The sequence below is a fragment of the Heptranchias perlo genome, chromosome 25 (genome assembly GCF_035084215.1).
Source record: "Heptranchias perlo isolate sHepPer1 chromosome 25, sHepPer1.hap1, whole genome shotgun sequence".
Classification (NCBI taxonomy): domain Eukaryota; kingdom Metazoa; phylum Chordata; class Chondrichthyes; order Hexanchiformes; family Hexanchidae; genus Heptranchias; species Heptranchias perlo.
Window position 1 is genome coordinate 29,783,436 of NC_090349.1, and position 21,565 is coordinate 29,805,000.

Consider the following 21,565-nt stretch of genomic DNA (forward strand, 5'->3'; position numbering starts at 1 on the left):
TAATGCATTTGGGGAGGGCAAATAAGGCAAGGGAGTACACAATAAATAAGACGATACTGAGGGGTGTAGAGAAACAAAGGGACCTTGGAGTGCATGTCCACAGATCCCTGAAGCTAGCAGGACAGGTAGATAAGGTGGTTAAAAAGGCAAACAGGATACTTTCCTTTATTAGCCGAGGCATAGAATATAAGAGCAGGGAGGTTATGCTAGAACTGTAGAAAACATTGGTTAGGCCACAGCTTAGGTACTGCGTACAGTTCTGGTCACCACATTATAGGAAAGATGTGATTGCACTAGAAAGAGTACACAGGAGATTTACGAGGATGTTGCCAGGGCTGGAGAATTTTAGCTATGAGAAAAGATTGGATAGGCTGGGGTTGTTTCCTATGGAACAAAGGAGGCCGAGAGGAGATTTAATTGAGGCATATAAAATTATGACGGGTCTGGATAGAGTGGATAGGGAGGACCTATTTCCCTAAGCAGAGAGGTCAGTGACCAGTGGGCATAGATTTTAAGTAATTGGTAGAAGGATTAGAGGAGAGCCGAGGAGAAATGTTTTAACCCAGGGGGCGGTGGAGGTCTGGAACTCACTGCCTGAAAAAGGTAGTAGAGGCAGAAACCCGCAACTCATTTAAAAAGTACTTGGATATGCACTCGAAGTGCCGTAACCTATAGGGCTATGGACCAAGTGCTGGAAAGTGGGATTAAGCTAGATAGCTCTTTTTCGGCCGGCACGGACATGATGGGCCGAATAGCCTCCTTCTGTGCCATAACTTTCTATGGTTCTATGATTATTCTGCCTTTTTTACCTGCGTATATTATAATATGTTGCATTGATAGTGACTACCCTGTTGTATCTGTTAAATGCCTCCTATTCCCTTATACACAATACCACTTTTTTGGCGAAGTATGTTGATGTACCTTTCATTTCTTTCTTTTTAAAAATGTGACAAATGTAAGGGTTTTAATAAAGAAATTGACAGTGGTTTAAATGTGCACAGCCCCAGCCAGAGAAGAGCGCCCCCTACAGCCACAGTGTGATATTCCAATTCCCATCCTGAAGCCTTTTGAGTGAGATTGCCAACTTTATGTCAGTTTTCTGCTGTAACCCATTGGGAAGTGGATTTAAACTGCTCAATCTAATTTCACATGTGATCTATACAGCCCAGACTGCATTCCAGAAGTTAAAGGCCAATGTGCTAACTCACTAGACTATTCAGCCCCCTAATAAGATGGATTTTTTGACAATACGACTAGACATAGTTCGGAATGTTCTGCTTTCATATCATTCCTTTAGAGTGGTTCCACACTGAAAATCGGATGTAGCAAATGAGCACATGTAGGAGCTGGTACCCTGACCCACCTGCTGTAATTAGAAAAATTACTAATGCAAATTAGATATACATTATGTCTCATGTCCTAATAATTTTTTAAAAATTGTATTTTCTGCTTTTCCCCTTTCTTTTCTTCCTACTCCCAGGACTGTGCCAGTGACATGTGAGGTGCACCAACATAGGCTGTGGTGAATCTAAACAGAGAGCTGATTAGAAACCAGTAACTCATTAGGTGGTGAATCCAATGCCTGATCCACATTCAATCAGAGTAATATAGCACCTAATTAATTACATGTATTATTTTTAATCTACAGAATGTGGCACTGCATTAAACACCAAATATTAAACACCTATGGGGTGTTAAGCTCTGGAGCTTTTAAAGAAATTAAAATATATTTTTGATACCCTGTTGAAAAAAACTGTCCAATAAAAGTTTTTAAAATAAGTTTTGTAACTTGTTCTCCCCCATCCAATCATCTCAACCAATAACCTTTAAAACACCATACAGTTTGCTACTGATGATCAAATCTGAGCGATTAGAAAGTAATTAAATATTCAAGATGTGAGAAACGTAAATCCCACTGCATTAAAAAAAATCTACTGTGGTTGATAAATCAGCGTTCTTAATTGTCATTAGCCTGTAAACAACCTAGAATCACAATTTTAAAATTTGCCACTCAGTGGAGACTATATGTACCGAAGAAATGCAACAATTCTAATCATGTAAACCTCATGCAACAATATATCTTTGTGCTCTTTCTAATTTACCAATTTCCAATTAAAGCAGGGTTCTGCTTTAAATCATAATCACTGAATATAGAGTTTTGCAAATGTCACTAACTGTTTCTAGCATATAAAAACAACTGGTGGAGCAGAAAGGGTAATACAGAGTGGCAGACTTCAGTTAACTTGCAATTAACTTGCTGGACTAAATTAATTTAAAGCAAAAATTAATGCATTGTTAAATAATAGACAATAAAAAACATTACAAATTTATACACAGGTTATCAACTGTTGTTCTGATACTGATTTTGTACAGCACCCATTAGCAAAGAGTTGTACTAATCTCATAATATCTAATGATTGGAAATATTATCCCTACTAGTAATCAGCCGGTGGCAATTAACAGGTATATAGCAAAAATTAAATGGGTCTCTTCAAAGGAAATGGACAGTGGCCCAACATTTTCATCTTTTCTGCTCTTTCCTTACTTGTATTTTTCCCTTCATGCTCATATCAAGAATCAAAGTAGTCTGGAAATACTGAAATGTAGTACTGCTCCAATAGAGAGAGCTGCATCTTGGAAATGGGAAATAAAAAGGTGACAATGTCCATCTCTCTTTCCCCTTCCCACCCCCAAATAATAAATATGAATTTAACATCAAAAATGCACAAATATTTTGACCTGGTAGTTGCAGGCTACAGTTACAGGTCTGAATCTGAGCTTCAGCTGACATTCGTCAAAGTTACCTGCTGTCACTCAGTAAGTTCCATCAGTAGGGGCTGCTCGGTGAAACACAGCAACAGACAAAAGATAGGAAAATACCATAGAAATTATTTTAAAAAAAAACTCCACTTGTAACTTGCATTTTCTTGAAAACTAATTTTATACTGAAATGAGGCAAACATCAATACAAAAATACTTACATGCTATACTGTATTTAACCATTGTTTGTCCCTCCCCAATAACTGCTATGTAATATCACTGCCAAATAAATGTCCTTCACTCCAAAACATCCCTGACTTGCAGAAGATTTAGTATCACTGGAGGTAAATAAATTACAGCAGTTCTAAAAATGTATTCATTGCAGACAGGATTTAATTTCTAAAAGGAATTAGACACATCGTTATGGACTATTGTACAAAAAGGAAAATAATACAGGAGTGGGGTCATTATACTAAAAGCAGATTCATGGAAGAAAGCTATCTAACAATCCACAGGACACATTTTAATCTTGTTATTAGCTAGCGGCACTCTCATCTCCTAAAGAAATGCAACAGCTAACTTGTCGTTATAACTTATTGAAATGGCTCATGAAGATTTTATTTTTTTCCTCACTGCAGGATTCCTTGAAGGGAAAATCTAGGAGATGTATCTTTTGTTCAAAACTGGCAAATGACGTTTAACTTAGAAAAGTGCAGTGTTATGCGTGTGGGCGGATCAAATGCTTAACATGCATACACCTTCAGGGAAAAGAACTAAAGCTGACGGTGAAAGAGTCTTGGCATTCTAGTGCATCACTAATGGTTCAAGACCAATGCCGTATAGCTAGTGCGAATAGGATGCTAGGGTGTATTTATAGGACAATTAACCATAAAACAAACCATACTATTTTTGTCTTTGTACAAGACTTTGGCTAGGCCTCATTTAGAATACGGTGTCCAATTTTGGTCTCCTCACATGGTGGATGACATTGAGGGTTTGGAAAAGGTTCAGAGGAGGGCCACAAGATTAATTCCCAGTCTAAAGCATCTAAGTTATCTAGATAGGCTCAAAGAGCTGGGTTTCTATACTTTAGAGAAGTGTAGACTTACGGGTGATTTGATCGAGGTTTATAAAATGATGACGGGACTCGATTGTGTTTGTGTAGACCAATTGTTTCAACTGAATAGGTGAGGGAGGTCAAAGGATCATGCTTACAAGTTATGTAAGGGCAGAATCAGGTTAGATGTTAGGAAGTGGTTCTTTTCCCAGAGAATAGTGCTCCTGTGGAACAGGTTGCCGGCTTATGCGATGAACGCTGATTCGCTGAATTCCTTGAAGTGCGAGCTAGACCTGTCTCTGGCTGGGTCGGAAATCTCCTTGTACAAGAGGTAGGCACCTGGTAATGTTAATCAGGGCCAGAGTGGTCTCCTGGACTCGTTTTGATCTCCTATGGGGGTCGGAGAGGAATTTTCCAGATTTTTCTCCCCCTGGAGTTTTATCTGTTTTTTCAGCTCTCCCAAGAGATTACATGGCTTCTGGGTGGGGGAGTGTACGTAGTGTATGCATTGTGATGCACAAGGCAGCACAACTGTATGGGACAGGCTGAATGGACCAGTATATACTTTCCCGTCAGTCATATTTCATATGTTCGTAAATGACCCCCTCAATTTATAGAAGAAAATAACAGAAGAATTTTGACTTTCTTTTAAAATGCCAGTTTACTTATTGGCATTTACATGGAGACCTCTGAGCCTGGTCTCACTCCCTGCTAGGCTTGAATTGGAGGGGGTCACCCTGGAGTAATTCCACTTTGAATTGAAGGCCCCATAGCTTTATAGTAGCCCAAGAGCCACTCCAGAACACCACAATGGGCTGGGAAACACCCCCACGAGCACTAGTAGGAGACTCGACCCAACGGTCTCCAAGGTGGTAAAAAAATTTGACCATCTTCAAAAAACCAAGAGAGGGGAATACTTTGAACAAAAAATATTCCTTTACTCTTTTCTTCCTCTCTAATGAAATTTCCTATGTCACACAAAGCACAATAATTATCACTACAGAAACCTTGCCCATCAGCATTGACCAAAGTAACACCACTTTATAGGCACTTATGTGGGGAGGGAGGGGAAGGAAGAGAAAGAGAGCGAGATAGTCTCACACACCTACAGAAAGGATACAAGTGAATGTGACTTGGATCTTGTTAATTTTTTCTATAAATAGCAGTTAAATGATTAGATGTTTCACATATTGATGAAAGTAGCTAACACTTACAGTGCCACATTTACTCATCCACAGCATTTTTGGGTTGCATGGGTTTTACAGTTAAAGTACACTAGACTTAGCACAGAGACTAAAGGCAATTTTATGCTGTAGATATGCACAATGAAAGCAGCACTCAGAGACCCATGATCTCAATGTCATTTTCCTGTTTTTTTCTTTACCAACGTACTACTGGTCCCTGTTCTAATTCTATGCCACATTTATAATGATGATGAGGAGATGCCGGTGATGGACTGGGGTGTACAAATGTAAGGAATCTTACAACACCAGGTTATAGTCCAACAGTTTTATTTGAAAATCACAAGCTTTCAGAGGCTTTCTCCTTCGTCAGGTGAGTGTCAGATTCCTTGAAAATTACCGCATATATAGTCACAGAACAATGCCTGGTGATTACATATAATCTTTCCAACTGCCCGTTATCAAGGCAATCAAAGGAATTGAATAGTGTTCAAACAGAAAAACATTAGATACCAGACTACTGAATATACAAACGGCCAGAACCAAAGACAGGGAGGGAGAGAGAGAGAGAAACATCCGAAAGGAAGAGAAAGAGAGAGAGAGAATGACCAGTTGTATTAAAAACAGATAACTTTTTTTTCGCTGGTGCGGTTACGTGTAGCGCGACATGAACCCAAGATCCCGGTTGAGGCTGTCCTCATGGGTGCGGAACTAGGCTATCAATTTCTGCTCGACAATTTTGCGTTGTCTTGTGTCTCGAAGGCCGCCTTGGAGAACGATTACCCGAAGATCGGTGGCTGAATGTCCTTGACTGCTGAAGTGTTCCCCGACTGGGAGGGAACCCTCCTGTCTGGCGATTGTTGCGCGGTGTTCGTTCATCCGCGTGGGAGACTTCTACTGCCTCCCAAAGATACACAAAGCCAACACACCCGGACGTCCTATCGTATCAGGCAACAGAACCCTGTGTGAGAACCTCTCTGGATACGTCGAGGGCATTCTGAAACCCATCGTACAGGGAACCCCCAGCTTCTGTCGCGACACTACAGACTTCCTACAAAAACTCAGTACCCACGGACCAGTTGAACCAGGAACACTTCTCACCACGACGGACGTCTCGGCACTCTACACCAGTATCCCCCACGATGACGGCATCGCTGCAACAGCCTCAGTACTCAACACCAACAACAGCCAATCTCCAGACGCCATCCTACAACTCATCCGCTTCATCCTGGATCACAATGTCTTCACCTTCGACAACCAGTTCTTTACCCAAACACACGGAACAGCCATGGGGACCAAATTCGCACCCCAATACGCCAACATTTTCATGCACAAGTTCGAGCGCGACTTCTTCACTGCACAGGACCTCCAACCAACGCTATACACCAGATACATCGACGACATTTTCTTCCTATGGACCCACGGCGAAGAATCACTGAAGAGACTACACAATAACATCAACAAGTTCCATCCCACCATCAAACTCACCATGGACTACTCCTCAGAATCGGTTTCTTTCTTGGACACACAAATCTCCATCAAAGACAGGCACCTCAGCACCTCCCTCTACCGCAAGCCCATGGACAAGCTCACGATGCTCCACTTTTCCAGCTTCCACCCTAACCACGTCAAAGAGGCCATCCCCTATGGATAGGCCCTGCGAATCCACAGGATCTGCTCAGACGAGGAGGAACGCGATGGACACCTACAGACGCTGAAAGACGCCCTCGTAAGAACGGGATAGGACGCTCGACTCGTCGATCGACACTTCCGACGGGCCACAGCGAAAAATCGCATAGACCTCCTCAGAAGACTAACACGGGACGCAACCAACAGAGTACCCTTCGTCGTCCAGTACTTCCCCGGAGCGGAGAAACTGCGCCATGTTCTCCGCAGCCTTCAACATGTCATCGATGACGACGAACACCTCGCTAAGGCCATCCCCACGCCTCCACTACTCGCCTTCAAACAGCCACCCAACCTCAAACAGACCATTGTTCGCAGCAAATTACCCAGCTTTCAGGAGAACAGCGTCCACGACACCACATAGCCCTGCAACGGCAACCTCTGCAAGACATGCCAGATCATCGACACAGATACCACCATCACACGAGAGGACACCACCCACCAGGTACATGGTTCATACTCCTGTGACTCGGCCAACGTTGTCTACCTCATACGTTGCAGGAAAGGATGCCCCGGAGCATGGTACATTGGCGAGACCATGCAAACACTGCGACAACAGATGAATGGACACCGCGCAACAATCGCCAGACAGAAGGGTTCCCTCCCAGTCGGGGAACACTTCAGCAGTCAAGGACATTCAGCCACCAATCTTCGGGTAAGCGTTCTCCAAGGCGGCCTTCGAGACACAAGACAACGCAAAATCGTCGAGCAGAAATTGATAGCCAAGTTCCGCACCCATGAGGGCAGCCTCAACCAGGATCTTGGCTACACGTAACCCCACCAGCGAAAAAAAAGTTATCTGTTTTTAATACAACTGGTCATTCTCTCTCTTTCTCTTCCTTTCGGATGTTTCTCTCTCTCTCCCTGTCTTTGGTTCTGGCCGTTTGTATATTCAGTAGTCTGGTATCTAATGTTTTTCTGTCTGAACACTATTCAATTCCTTTGATTGCCTTGATAACGGGCAGTTGGAAAGATTATATGTAATCACCAGGCATTGTTCTGTGACTATATATGCGGTAATTTTCAAGGAATCCGACACTCACCTGACGAAGGAGAAAGCCTCCGAAAGCTTGTGATTTTCAAATAAAACTGTTGGACTATAACCTGGTGTTGTAAGATTCCTTACCTTTATAATGAGATTGGACCTTTGGCCATGGATGTATTCACCTACCGTCACTGACACTATTGATATAAAACAACATTTAAACCATATGTTATTCTAAACTTAGTATCTGTCACTCAAGAGTAGAGAACACAGGAGGGATAGCTAAATGAAACATATGTTCCAATACCACAAAACTATTAACAGAGTCATTTAACAAACAGCAAATTAATGCACGATTAAATAAAGCTGCATTGTTACAGCTTTGTGTTTTAATTAATTGTCATCTAACATTTAATTTATTTTAATGTTTAAATATTTTAAAGAGTTGAAACTAATCATGTAAATATATTGTAGACAGAATAAATGACAAATGTAAACTTCTATTTCTTGATCACATACTGCTGTAACAATGTGAAAATACATTTTTATGTAATTTAACAAAATTTGTTATCCTAGCTTCGTAAAAATCAGTTGAAAAAAGAAACAAACTTGAAACCCAATAGTCAATTAAAACAGTCAATCTGATCCAAATAGGAAAATTGAAGTGAAGCAGCTGTTACCAGCAACTGAGCTAGCTGCATTCTATAGCATCCACTTCCCAGTTAGTTATCAACAAATGCGTTGAATTTATTCTAGCGATAGCAATCCAAAATCTCAATTAGTGCAGCATAACATATTGTAAAACTGTCTGAAAATGTGAATTTAAAAAAAAATATATCTACAAAGGTAAAATACTGGAAATACGTAAAAATACTGGTGAAACCTTGCGAAAACTGAAATTAATCTTTGTGCCTTTGATTCTACTTATATGAAATTGATATCGTTCTGTCTGCAGGTTTGATCTGATCATACAGATAGCAATGCAGTGTCACGTATGGGAGTGGTTTCAGACTGATTAAATAGCAAAGATTACCTATAGCAAATGGGCAAGTTCAACCAAAACACCTGCATTGGCTGCATACTGCCCCTTCCCTGCAGATCCAAGTCTTACAAATAAAATTAAGCAAGTGCCTGCAGATTCCAATAAAACACTATGGGGTAGATTTTAACTTTCAGCCGGTCAACCTGCAGAGGGAGTCAGCGTCCGCCCAGTCTGGCGATGAAGAGCCAGCCGTGACTTTGAGGCCTGGGCTTCATTTGAATGTGACTGTCGAACTGCGGACGGCAATTGGGCATCCTGAGGCAGCTCCTCGGTTTTGTGTCACGGGATCGTCAGCTGACTGGGATGCCGGCAGCAGCTGCAGCTAGGTCCTGAGAGCGTGGCGGGAGGTGAGGCCGAGGGAGATGGGCAGTATTTTTACTTACCTTTTCAGGGCCTCTTTGGCTCTATTGCCAGTGAATTTCCTCGCGGGATCCGCTGGACTTGGTCACGTTGGGTCCCTGCCGATTTCAGGAGTCCCTGCTTCCCTGGCTCAGTAGGGACCTGATGTATCACTGGAGGTCAAGGCAACCAGCCCCCCAGCCCAAAAGTGGGCAAGAGCTTCATGGGGCAGGCAGGCACGATGATGTGCCGTGATAGCCAGGATGTCTGCCAGTCCCATGTATATTTGGCGCCCTCCTGTTGAGCCAGCAAACTCCAGCAGAGTTAGTGATGGACGACACTGATGGGCGCAATCCTGACATAAATAACTGTGCATTTCCGGGGCCTATATAACCACAAATCTCAATTTAGCTACTGAAACAAAAGAAAGAACTTGCACTTGTGCCTTTCAGGTCCTTCGGACATCCCAAAACACTTCACAGCCAAAGAAATACTTTTGAAATGCAGTCACTGTTGTAATGTAGGGAAATATGGCAGCCATGAGATAAATGACTGGATAATCTGTTTTTGGCAGTGTAATTTAAGGGATAAATGTTGTCCAGGACAGCAGGAGAGCTCCCCTGCTCTTCATCAAATAGTGCCATGGAATCTTTTATGCCCACACAAAAGGGCAGATGGGGCCTCAGTTTAATGTCTCATCTGAAAGACAACACCTCCGACAATGCAACACTCCCTCAGTTCTACACTGAAGTGTCAGCCTAAATTGTGTATTCAAGTCTCTGGAGTGGGGCTTGAACCAACGATCTTCTGACTCAGAGGCAAGAGTGGGACCATTGAACCAATGTTGACACCTATTACTTTGATTGCCAATGCGCTCAAGTATCTGATCATACTGAACTCACCTGTGTAATTTGAATTTGGAAAGTGGTATGAGGGTTGCGGAAATGAGTCTTATAATGCTTAACAGCTTCATCACGTCTATTGAAACCGTTTCGGCAGCGGTAGCAGTGCCAGTGTGCGCCTTTAAATTTCTTTTCTCCTTTGATAGTTCCAACGATGTCACAGTGGTTACAGCAGCGAAGAATCTTTAAACCTAGTAAATATGAAAAGGGACAGTTTTAAGCACCCATTAGGAAGCCCTACATAAACTTCAGTGGTATTCGAAGTGAATCATTGAGGTAGGCATGAATTTGTAAATAAATAATTATTTATTCCAGGAACTGGGCAACATAGTCATTTGGATATTGTCCTTCCATTACTTGAAGCTGGGTTTGGTTCCAGCCTGGGTGAATGGGAAGAAAGCCTTGCCACTTTGCTCGTGACAACCTTCTCATGTTAAGTGAGACTGATCACTATTAAGCTGGTTCTTAGTGAGGGGAGCACCACAGCCACAAAATTATCTACAGTTCAGCACAGAGAGGCAATATCATTCAGAAAGGTCGTAAAACTGGCTAGTTTGGGAAATGAAAACCTTCATAGTAATGTTATGCGGGTTCTCTTCCGACATTGGGGGTTAAAGTATGTTGTTGAGGTTGACCGGAAGGAGCTTTATTCATACACCTGGCATGTGCTGTAACTAACCCAGGAGTGCTTGGGGCAGACTAGATGTCAAAAGTGAAAAGTTTTGCATTCCTCAGTAACAGATCTCATCTTGTTATTAACACCATTTTGTAATTATATTTTTGTCCACAGTTTTTATGTCTTTCCCCTTCCCTGTAAAGGAGATCTGTATAGTGACAACATTTTGCCAAAAGTAGGACCACCGTTGATAAACTGGTGTCACTATACAGATTCCCCTTATAGGGTGAAACCCAGATAAAGGAAACTTAAATATATACACCAAGTAAACCAGGTAACATATGGTACTGGTGCTGCCTCACCAAATTGTAGGAAGTGTGTTCATCCCAGAGATTTTCCTAGCTGTGAGCTCTTAATCTCAGTTGGGCTCTCAGAAGTCTTAGGTAAACACCTAACAGCTGACTCAACAGCAGCAATCCCAGCCACCTAAAAGCAGGTAGTTTCTAGATTTCATTGATCAGACAACAGAGGTTGGTATGAAGAATGGGAAGTTCTAAAACTGGAGAAAAATGATAAAATGGGGTAAAACAAAAAAAAAGCAGGATATTGTGGCTGACCTGAATTTGAAAATCAAGCCAAACGTACATTTCAATTCAGCTTTTTGAATTTTTTGTCTCAAACTGGGACAGCACAATCAGCTATACTATGACTAGACTATTTATTGCATAATAAAATACCATTACCACTGTAAAAGCTGCCCTGGGCAACATTTTGTATCCCATATAATCTTACTACTGCATTCCTAACATTGTCTTTTCAAAGTTTGTTTTTGTTGCATCCTTAAACCCAATACTCTTCTGGGAATTTGAATAATTCATAAATTACACAGGTTCTGTCAGCAATCATTTTAGGTACAAGAATGAAATGACTACTTAATGCTAATCAAATAGGAGAACATGCAAAGAAAAGCTGCATGCAAATTTTTCAGACTTAAAGCAGCCTTTACACAGTAATGGAAATCTTCTACAGTCTCTAGAAAATCTTAAAATATGCATCAACCAGACCATTACTGCTGACTTAAAATGCTGTAAAAGGAATTCCTCTTTGATTTCCATGTGTGCATAATGCAAAGTGATGGGCCATTGCAGTGCTCTTTTGGCAAAGAGAGCAACAATTTAAAATCTGCAGTGCTGCAAGATCACTGCTTTTTAGCAGTACTGTCTGCAACTTCGCATATATGTTTTGTATATTTAGGGCAAGAATGAGCTATAACAGGACTAAATGCTGTACAATTCTAAAATAAAAACAGAAAATGCTGGAAATACTCAGCAAGTCATTATTCTGCTTTGATGAAACATAGAAATTTACAGCTCAGGGGCATCCATTCCGTCTATTATGTCTATTCTGGCTCTTTGCCAGAGCAATACAAAACTGATCACAATGTATCCAGTTCTCTCCCCATAACTGTCCTCTGCTTCAAGTGTACTCCTCCACTTAAAAGATACTGTACAATGATCTCTGCCTCAACTAGTTCCTGTGGCAAATAATTCCATCCTCTACATAAAGACATTTCTAACCTCTCTCCTTACTCTCAGTGCCAATTTTAAATTGATGACCCCCTTGTCAGTGACCCCCCAATTCAAGGAAATAATCTTTCTTTAGTCAGCTTATCAGTGCCGTTACTAAATTTTAAAACCTCCATTAAGTTTCTTCTTAGCCTTCTCTACTCCATTGAAAATAGCCCCTGTATCTCAAGTCTTTCCTTATAACTGTAGTTTCTCATCCCCAAGTATCTTCCTGGCAAATCTAGTCTATATATGCTCTTATGGCTTTAGTGCCTTTCTATAACAAGGAGCCTAAAACTGCACACAGTGCTTTAACTGTGACCTAACCATTGCCGTGTACAAATTTACCATAAACTCTTTGCCCCTATTTGTGAAATCCAAAAAGCCATCAACCTTTTTTTAATCTACCTGCATTCACACTTTCAAGGAACTGTATATTTTCACATCTAGGTGCTTCTGTTGCTCCACACCCTTCAGCATCTTTCAATTCAGTGCACATTCCCATTCCTTGTTTTTTTCCTCCCAAACTGCAATACCCCACCCCTCTCTATATTAAATTGCATCGATCACCTGTTTAATTTTTTGACTAATTTATGTTTTTCTAAAGTTATTTTTATTAGTTTTCTATGTTACTTTTGAGTTTCAGTTTAGTTTTAATCTCTCTACTTATCTATGGAACACTATCCTTTGGTGCATCCTCTTTTTGCCTTAAGAATATATTTATTTTGTACCCTCTCCATCTCATATTTAAAGATTCCCCACTGCTGATCCATCCCCCATTTGCTAACTTTTCTGCCCAGCTAACGAAATAACCTGTTGGTACTTATATACAAAATGGCATACATGCAACTAATATTTAGCCAGAATATTAAACATTCAGACTGATCATGTGCCTTACATTTTTCCAACACAAGAACGATCTGCACATATATTAACATATTTACTAGAATAGTAACATGAAGCTTTGATTACTGTTGAAAGTCAACAGAATAAAATATAAAGATATATCTTGAGATCTTTAGAATTATGTTTAGTGAAACTCCAGCAGCTAGCACTTTTTGAAAGTTACTTTTACTTTCATTATATAAACAGAACAAAGTATTATGAATGATAATAACCATCACTGAAGCTCAATAATAAACTGAAAGTTGTACAAGACCAAACATAGAATTAACAGCATAGCAACATGCCATTCGGCCCAACAGGTCAATGCCAGTGTTTATGCTCCACACGAGCCTCCTCCCACCTTCCTTTATCTCACTATCAACATATCTTTCTATTCCTTTCTCCCTCATACACTTATTTAGCTTCCCCTTAAATGCATCTATGCTATTCGCCTCAACCACTCCATGTGGTAGAGAATTCCATATTCTCACCACTCTGAGTAAAGAAGTTTCTCCTGAATTCCTTACTGGATATATTAGTGACTATCTTATATTTATGGAAAGGGGGGCAGGGGGAATATAAATACAGAGGAAGAATGACACACAAATGCAGATAAGGACAGAAGAACAGAGTCAAAAGATACAGAAGAGGTAATTCCATACCATCAGCAGGGAATCCATGCTAAAAGGGAGCACAGGTTATAGAGTTATAACATGATAGTCCTGACTTTTGACCTGCATTCCTTGCTGGGAGAGCAGAATTACCCCAAGGATTTATCTGAGCCAGACACTGGGTTACATTCTATCCTGTTGTTCCTTCTATAGTTTATATCTCCTTGTTCCTTCTATGAATTTTTATTATCTGAAATCTTGGGGGAAATTTTAACCCCCCTCCCTGCCCCACGATGGGCAGGAGAGGGTCAGGGGATTAAAAGCGGTAAAAATATGAAACTCGACTCCAACCCACTGTGAATGCGTCCACTTACGGTTTTACCGCAGTGGTTTGGGGGGCGGCCCAGTAACCCTCTGGAGAGACGGGTTAGTGATTTTAATATGTTAATGAGCTAGCGTTCTGCATATTTTGGCAGCCATTTGAATGTAACGGCTGTGGGCCGTGTTTCCCAGGGCTCAGGAAACCAGAAGCTGAAGGGAGGCGAGAACTGCCAGATCCAGCAGGCAAATGCTTTTCCAGCACTGCTTGTGGGCCAGAAGGAGCAGGAGTGCTTCTTCCTGGCCCCTCAAGCAAACCTCCTTGTGCGATCTCTAACCCCCTCCCCCCAACCACCTCTCCTCCCACGATCTCTCTCTCTCTCTCTCCCACCACACTCCCCACAAGCTCAATCTCTCTCCAACCACCAAAACCCCCACGATCTGTACCCCCACGCCCTCTTGCTGCCACGTTCTGAGCACCCACAACCCCCGATCTTCACGATTGCCAGGACTGCCCCCAAGGGTCCCCAGCTCCCGCCTACTACAGCAGGTTTTCACACCAGTCAGCCAGCCAAGCTCTCACTCTGGCTAGCTCGAATTAAAAAGCTACGCCAGATTGAATTAAAAAAATTATAACCAGGTCCTGCTGTTAAAACCGCCTTCCCAGTATTTCCAGGTTTCCCGGCCAGTGACATGCGCCCCCGTTCCCTCCCTGCAAATATCAAGGCCCTTATCTCTGAAAACCAGATTACTGCAGTAATCATGTTACATTATATTACTAGTCAATGCAGAGCTACGCTGAACAGAATTAATATCCAAATGGTCTTTTTCTACAACCTTGAATCTCAAACGGGACCAACTCAAATTGCAGCTGTGTGCCGAAGTTCAATTTTCATCACCGACTGGAAACTCACTTCCACAAGGAAGAAATTTTAAGCGAGTTTTATCATCTTGAAAACAAAGCCCTTTGATGTCAAACAACTAGGACAATGTTTTTTGCAATTCATCAATAGCAACCTTTCTAAATTCATCATTTAAGATTCATTTATGGAAAATAAACAGTAGGATAATCTTTCTGGGAAAATTGAACATTTAGGTACTGTAGCTAAAGCAGTGATAACAAATTTGTAGCATTTTGGTTGATGAACTCTTTTGAACTTGTCCTTCTGTCACTGCAATAGAAATTGTGAGTTCATTTGTCTCATTTCCTCTCAGTTTTCTTTCTAGACTAGGAATAACTCCTGGGCCATTATTCCAGTCTTCCTTTGGGTTCAGCAGTAAAATAAGCACTTTATAATAAAGGTTTTGATTTAATATAACCATGCTACTATAGTCTTCAACTACCAAAATAAAATGAACAATTCTTGGAAATAAAACACCTTGTATACAAGCAGGTACCATGGGTGAGTATTGCAATTAAGAAAATAGAATATGTTGGTTTACATCGATTTAAATTTATTTTTGAACACTGCTCAAGAATGTTCTTCTTATTTCACCTCCCTCTTTTGAGCCAATAACCTTGACAGCAAATCATGTGACATTACCAAGTGTCATGGTGAGTGACTTTTTTTTTTATTCGTTCATGGGATGTGGGCGTCGCTGGCGAGGCTGGCATTTATTGCCCATCCCTAATTGCCCTTGAGAAGGTGGTGGTGAGCCGCCTTCTTGAACCGCTGCAGTCCTTGTGGTGACGGTTCTCCCACTGTGCTGTTAGGAAGGGAGTTCCAGGATTTTGACCCAGCGACGATGAAGGAACGGCGATATATTTCCAAGTCGGGATGGTGTGTGACTTGGAGGGGAACGTGCAGGTGGTGTTTTTCCCATGTGCCTGCTGCTCTTGTCCTTCTAGCTGGTAGAGGTCGTGGGTTTGGGAGGTGCTGTCGAAGAAGCCTTGGCGAGTTGCTGCAGTGCATCCTGTGGATGGTACACACTGCAGCCACTGTGCGCCGATGGTGAAGGGAGTGAATGTTTAGGGTGGTGGATGGGGTGCCAATCAAGTGGGCTGCTTTATCTTGGATGGTGTCGAGCTTCTTGAGTGTTGTTGGAGCTGCACTCATCCAAGCAAGTGGAGAGTATTCCATCACACTCCTGACTTGTGCCTTGTAGATGGTGGAAAGGCTTTGGGGAGTCAGGAGGTGAGTCACTCGCCGCAGAATACCCAGCCTCTGACCTGCTCTTGTAGCCACAGTATTTATATGGCTGGTCCAGTTAAGTTTCTGGTCAATGGTGACCCCCAGGATGTTGATGGTGGGGGATTCGGCGATGGTAATGCCGTTGAATGTCAGGGGGAGGTGGTTAGACTGTCTCTTGTTGGAGGTGGTCATTGCCTGGCACTTATCTGGTGCGAATGTTACTTGCCACTTATCAGCCCAAGCCTGGATGTTGTCCAGGTCTTGCTGCATGCGGGCTCGGACTGCTTCATTATTTGAGGGGTTGCGAATGGAACTGAACACTGTGCAGTCATCAGCGAACATCCCCATTTCTGATCTTATGATGGAGGGAAGGTCATTGATGAAGCAGCTGAAGATGGTTGGGCCTAGGACACTGCACTGAGGAACTCCTGCAGCAATGTCCTGGGGCTGAGATGATTGGCCTCCAACAACCACTACCATCTTCCTTTGTGCTAGGTATGACTCCAGCCACTGGAGAGTTTTCCCCCTGATTCCCATTGACTTCAATTTTACTGGGGCTCCTTGGTGCCACACTCGGTCAAATGCTGCCTTGAAGTCAAGGGCAGTCACTCTCACCTCACCTGTGACTCAACTGTGAAGTACACCCAGCAGTACAATTACAGATTTTGTCCTTCCAAATTCGAGTTGTGCCTGGAGAGAGGTTTTCGCGCTCTTTAATTCTAGACCCATGCACTGGTGGTATTGATGGGAGCAATTTCACAGTGTTGCAGTGTCTTGGCTTAAGTAGTTTTACATATAGCATATTGGCATTAATACTCTAAATAAACCTGGTGACATTATGACCCTGCTTCATTTGTCAAAAATACAGCCACTACTACAATTGTACATAATGAATAATTTTCATTAGGACTAGAAAAAACTTGTAATTTATACACCTCGTTATATGGTTCTCTTCAAAACTGTTCAGTACATTGAAATAAATCAATCATTGCATGACTGCCATTTCACTTGTATCTTTTTACTTTGAAAGATATTTCTTAGAATCATAGAATATTACAGCACAGAAATAGGCCACTGGCCCATCCAGTCTGCACCAGTAATTTTTTTTTCTACGAGTCAAAGTCAAATCCCATTCTCTTTCTCACTCACCATATTCTTTAGAAATCTCCTTTTTCAAACAACTATCTAATTCCCTTAAATAAAAATTCAGAGACTCTGCTTGAACAGTTTGTGTGGCAGAAAATTCCACATTCTAATCACCCTTGGCACAAATATTTTTTTTTAATGTCCCTTTAATTCTATGATTCTTATTTTCAGTCCACAGTACATCATTCCTATAAACAAGCCAAACACTACCTGCAGTCAAGATGGCAGGTGACCTTCTTGAAGTCTGCCACCAATGTCACTCTCTAAGTTGGCTATGGTCCACAGGAAGGTGGCTGACCTCTGCTAGACAGCTTCCTACAGCAGCTCAGCTGCAAATGGGAACTGAACTGTGTGGGAGAAATAAAAAATGCATCACCCTCTCCATGGTACTGTGCAGTCATGCTGCCTCAAACTTCTAAAATTTAGTCAGAAAATTATTAATCATAAATCATACATTATAAATTATGCATTTTAAACGTTATAGAAAATTAACAATACCATTATTTGGGTACCACAATGGATTGGAACAATATCCTTCAAAACTGCCGATCATGAAGTACCAATTGACAATAAAGTAATAGATTCACTCAAAGGATGTAAAGGTGGCTGATGTGGGAAATGAAAATGTTGCACTGTGATTTGAGTTTCTTGTGACTTGAGTTTCGGCATTTTTCTGTTAATCCTTGGTCCAGCTATCTTCATTTATGCCTCATCAGCAGCTGCAGTGCAAAATGTGACTTCAATAGAGCCAAGATACTGTATTACAGCTGAATGTGACACTAAAAACAGCTTTCTCCTACATTAGAAAATTTATGTGGAACTGATAGTCAAATAAAATGGTGTTGCTGAAGCTGTTCTCAGCATCTAAATTCTCAGTTTGGATTCTTCCATCCCCTTTGCCTTAAGTTAGGGAAACCAATAGACAAGAAAGCAAGTTTCCACATCAGAAACATCTCAAAGTGTCAAACCTCCTCCTCCTCTCCTCAAAAAAACAGACCAAGAACATTTGTTTTTTTACGTCTGTTCTATGTTTTTTATGTTCAATTACATGCCAATTTGGAAGACAAAAACCAGGTAACAAGATCACATCTCAGCTCATCCATCCCGAAAGACCCTAAGGTCCTGTCACTGCAACATCCAATTGGTTCCTTAAATGATTGTAGGATTTTCACCGCCACTACTTTCTGATTCCATGTGTTGATCATTCTTTGTGTGAAGAAAACCTTGCTGATATCAGTCCTAAATTTGCCTCCTTTTAGTTTAAACTCCCTTGTTCTACTCTCAACTTAATTTGAAGTAATTTTCCAATTTACCTTTTCCTGACAGCTCAAAATCTTGCAGCCCTGTATACGATCATCTGTTACATGTGTTCCTTCAAGATTGAACATCCTAAGTTTCTCCAGTCTTTTCTCATAACTGAGAACCCCCCCCACAAAAAAGACTGGAGATCAGCCTCATCTCTGCACTGCCTCCAGTGTTTGCACAGCTCCCTTGTGTCGCGTTGACCAGAACCGGACACAGTACTCAAGGAGTGGTCTGACCAGAATACTATATAGGTTTGATTACAACTTTCTTTGACTTGTAGTCTACTGTTTTGGCTATATTGTTCAAAATTCTATTGACTTTATTGATTGCTGCTCTTCACTGGTTGGATATTTTGAGCGCCAGGTCTACTAAGACTCCCAAGTCTCTTTCAATGTTTAACAAATCTCCTCTCTAGTCTCCTTCAGCATTCTGGGATCTCTGCAATCTTTATGATTTCACTCTGTGTTGTAGTGCTTGAGATAAATAAAAATAGTCTAGCTGTTTGAAGTTTTCATCTCTACACAAAAGTACCGTAGAACATTTCATAACAACGCTTTTTCCTTTCTCCAATTTTCTCCCCTTACCCCATCTCTCCTGAAAGTGGTGACTCAGATTGGGCTATGATTTTAAAAGCAACGATGGCCCTTTGCTTAAGTGGGCAATCTCCACACATGAGCCGAGCACAGTTCTGTCCTCAACCAACTTCCACACAAGTTCACTTGTAGTAGGTGTTATTAGATAGCAAACAATACGAGAAACCATGGCTGATTTTAACCCTCCATAAGCCAAGGACACTAAGACCAACTGGCATATCCCTGGCTGAAATTGTTTAACTCATTATAAGCCAGGGATTAAACCCTTGGAATATTCTTTGTCCATGTGCCTCATAATAATACTATGCAATGCATTTACACAGTGGGTGAACAGGTAAGCCATTTGTAGGTTAGTTGCTTTATGACAGAATTCTGATTACTAGATGTCAGCTTGGCTCAGTTAGTAGCACTCGTCTCAGGATCAGAATAGTACTCCAGCACTATGTCAGACTCATGGAACGTATCAAACAACAACAATGGGATATTCATTCAAGATATGCACAAAATTTCCAGGCACTTTAACAGCGAAACTGTCAGCAGCAGCACTCAATGTTCCACAAATGATTAAACAGAATGTTGCAGGAGAAATCTTCAAAACAATTACATGAGTTTTAGTGGGTGAATACCTGACAAAACAAATTCTGATAATGGACCGCCAACACGGATTCAGGGCAGGAAAGTTCTACTTAACTAACTTTTTGCCGTTCTTTTTCATAAAAGATGTCTTACTACCATTGAAGTCAAGGAAATGCAGTGAATGGTAAATACCCCTACTTTGATTTTTTTTTAAAAAAGGGTTTGAGAAGATCCTCATTAGAGATGAGTGGCCTAGGTAACAGCCAAGGAATAGGAAGTAGAGTGCTGGATAGAAAATTGGCTTAAAACAGGATACAGCTGTGTCTTAATCAGTAATACGATGGAATGGAAGTAAAATTGGGGTACCAGAGGAGTCTTTCTTGGGGCCTTCACTATTTTTAATGGCATGGATGAGAGTAATGAGAGCAGGATCTCAAAGTTTGTAGAGGATATCAAAGTTGAAGTGAGAGCAAATAATGAAAAATAAGGTTATATAGTGAGGAACAGTACTTTCAAAAACTAGATGGCAATTTAAAAATGACAGAAATAGAGATAGAGAATTCAGGAAGGACAATCTCACACAACAGGTAGTGTATTAAATAATTTACCACGAAAAGCCATCGAAACAAATAGTATAGGTAGGTCTACAGAGAACCAGATAGGTTTTAGGGAAAAAAGGGATAAAAGGATATGATGAGAAACAGAAAAGTGGGGTTCACATTCAACAAAAAAGGAGAAATATTGGGCCAAGTAGTCTATTCCTGTTCCAAAATTTTAAAGAGACACTGATTGCTTTCCAAAGCTGGTCAGAGAGGTTTCACTCTTGTACCTAGTCCCCTGAAAGTTTTGTTTTTAAAAAAAACCTTCAAGGTGAAGATATTGTAGAAAGCTATTAAAAGTTGCACTGTGGAATATTTCACATTATAAAAAGTGAACAGGGTTGTCAGAAATAATCGATTAGCCTTGCTAAAAATAGAAGGAAAGTTATACAACAAACCATAGAAACTGTACCAGATCTTTACTTCTGCTTGTTCCTAAATACTGGTTTATTCCCACAAAAGTGCATCCTGTCCACATATTTTTGACAAAGCAATTTCTTTTTTAGTGACAGCTCAATGCAAATCCATTTGACACCTCAGTTTATACAAATTGAATACTTAAGACAATAGATATGCTGTTTTGACACTTGGACCTAGAAATTCCATCACACTGCACCCATTTACAGGCGTAAAAGGGGCGCCTAAAAGTCCAATATGGCGGGCTGCGTGCACGCACTCGTTCCAGGCCGGAAGTGCACCGTCCGCCATATTGGATCGTGCTCAATAGGCGTCCAGAGCACACGCCGGAAGTATTAAAAACGGTCATAACAACATTTAAATAAGAGTCCTATGCTTGTTGTAGGACCCTTTTGTGAAATTGGTATGCCCTAATGTCCGACTTGCCACATGTTAAACTCACTCAGCAAATCATAGCGCTAACAGGCAGCAAGGATCCTGCAGCAGCTCTATTTAAAGGGCTCATCCCCTCCATACATGGCAGCAGTGTGAGCAGCCACAGAAGCTGTCAGCAGAGGCTCCATCATGGTGGGCGCCACTGTCGTGTTCATGGAGCTGACCACTCGCTCCATGTTCGACAGAATGGTCTCCATAAGCTGCGTGAAGCCCCAACACAAGTTAGGCCTAGACTCCTCCATGCTCTGAGCCAATCAGCTTGGAGGAGTCTAGTTCCAACTTGTGTCGGGACTTCGTGCAGAGCATGGAGACCATTCTGTTGAACATGGAGAGAGTGGTCAGTTAGGGCAACTAGCATTTCCTGGTGTACGCCCATCAGACTTCTTCGGTAGACTGGGCCCTTGAAGTCAGCACC

The 21,565-nt window shown here is 41.4% G+C and overlaps 1 protein-coding gene across 2 annotated transcripts in view; it reads right to left on the minus strand.

Moving 5' to 3' along the window:
• The window catches only part of zgc:193801 (uncharacterized protein LOC564476 homolog), a 75,977-nt gene that overhangs the window by 37,838 nt on the left and 16,574 nt on the right, over positions 1-21,565 (minus strand). For both annotated transcript variants that reach the window (XM_068005913.1, XM_068005912.1), the window contains exon 3: positions 9,953-10,143. In XM_068005913.1, coding sequence (XP_067862014.1) covers positions 9,953-10,143 — 191 coding nt within the window. The remainder of the gene's footprint in view (positions 1-9,952; positions 10,144-21,565) is intronic.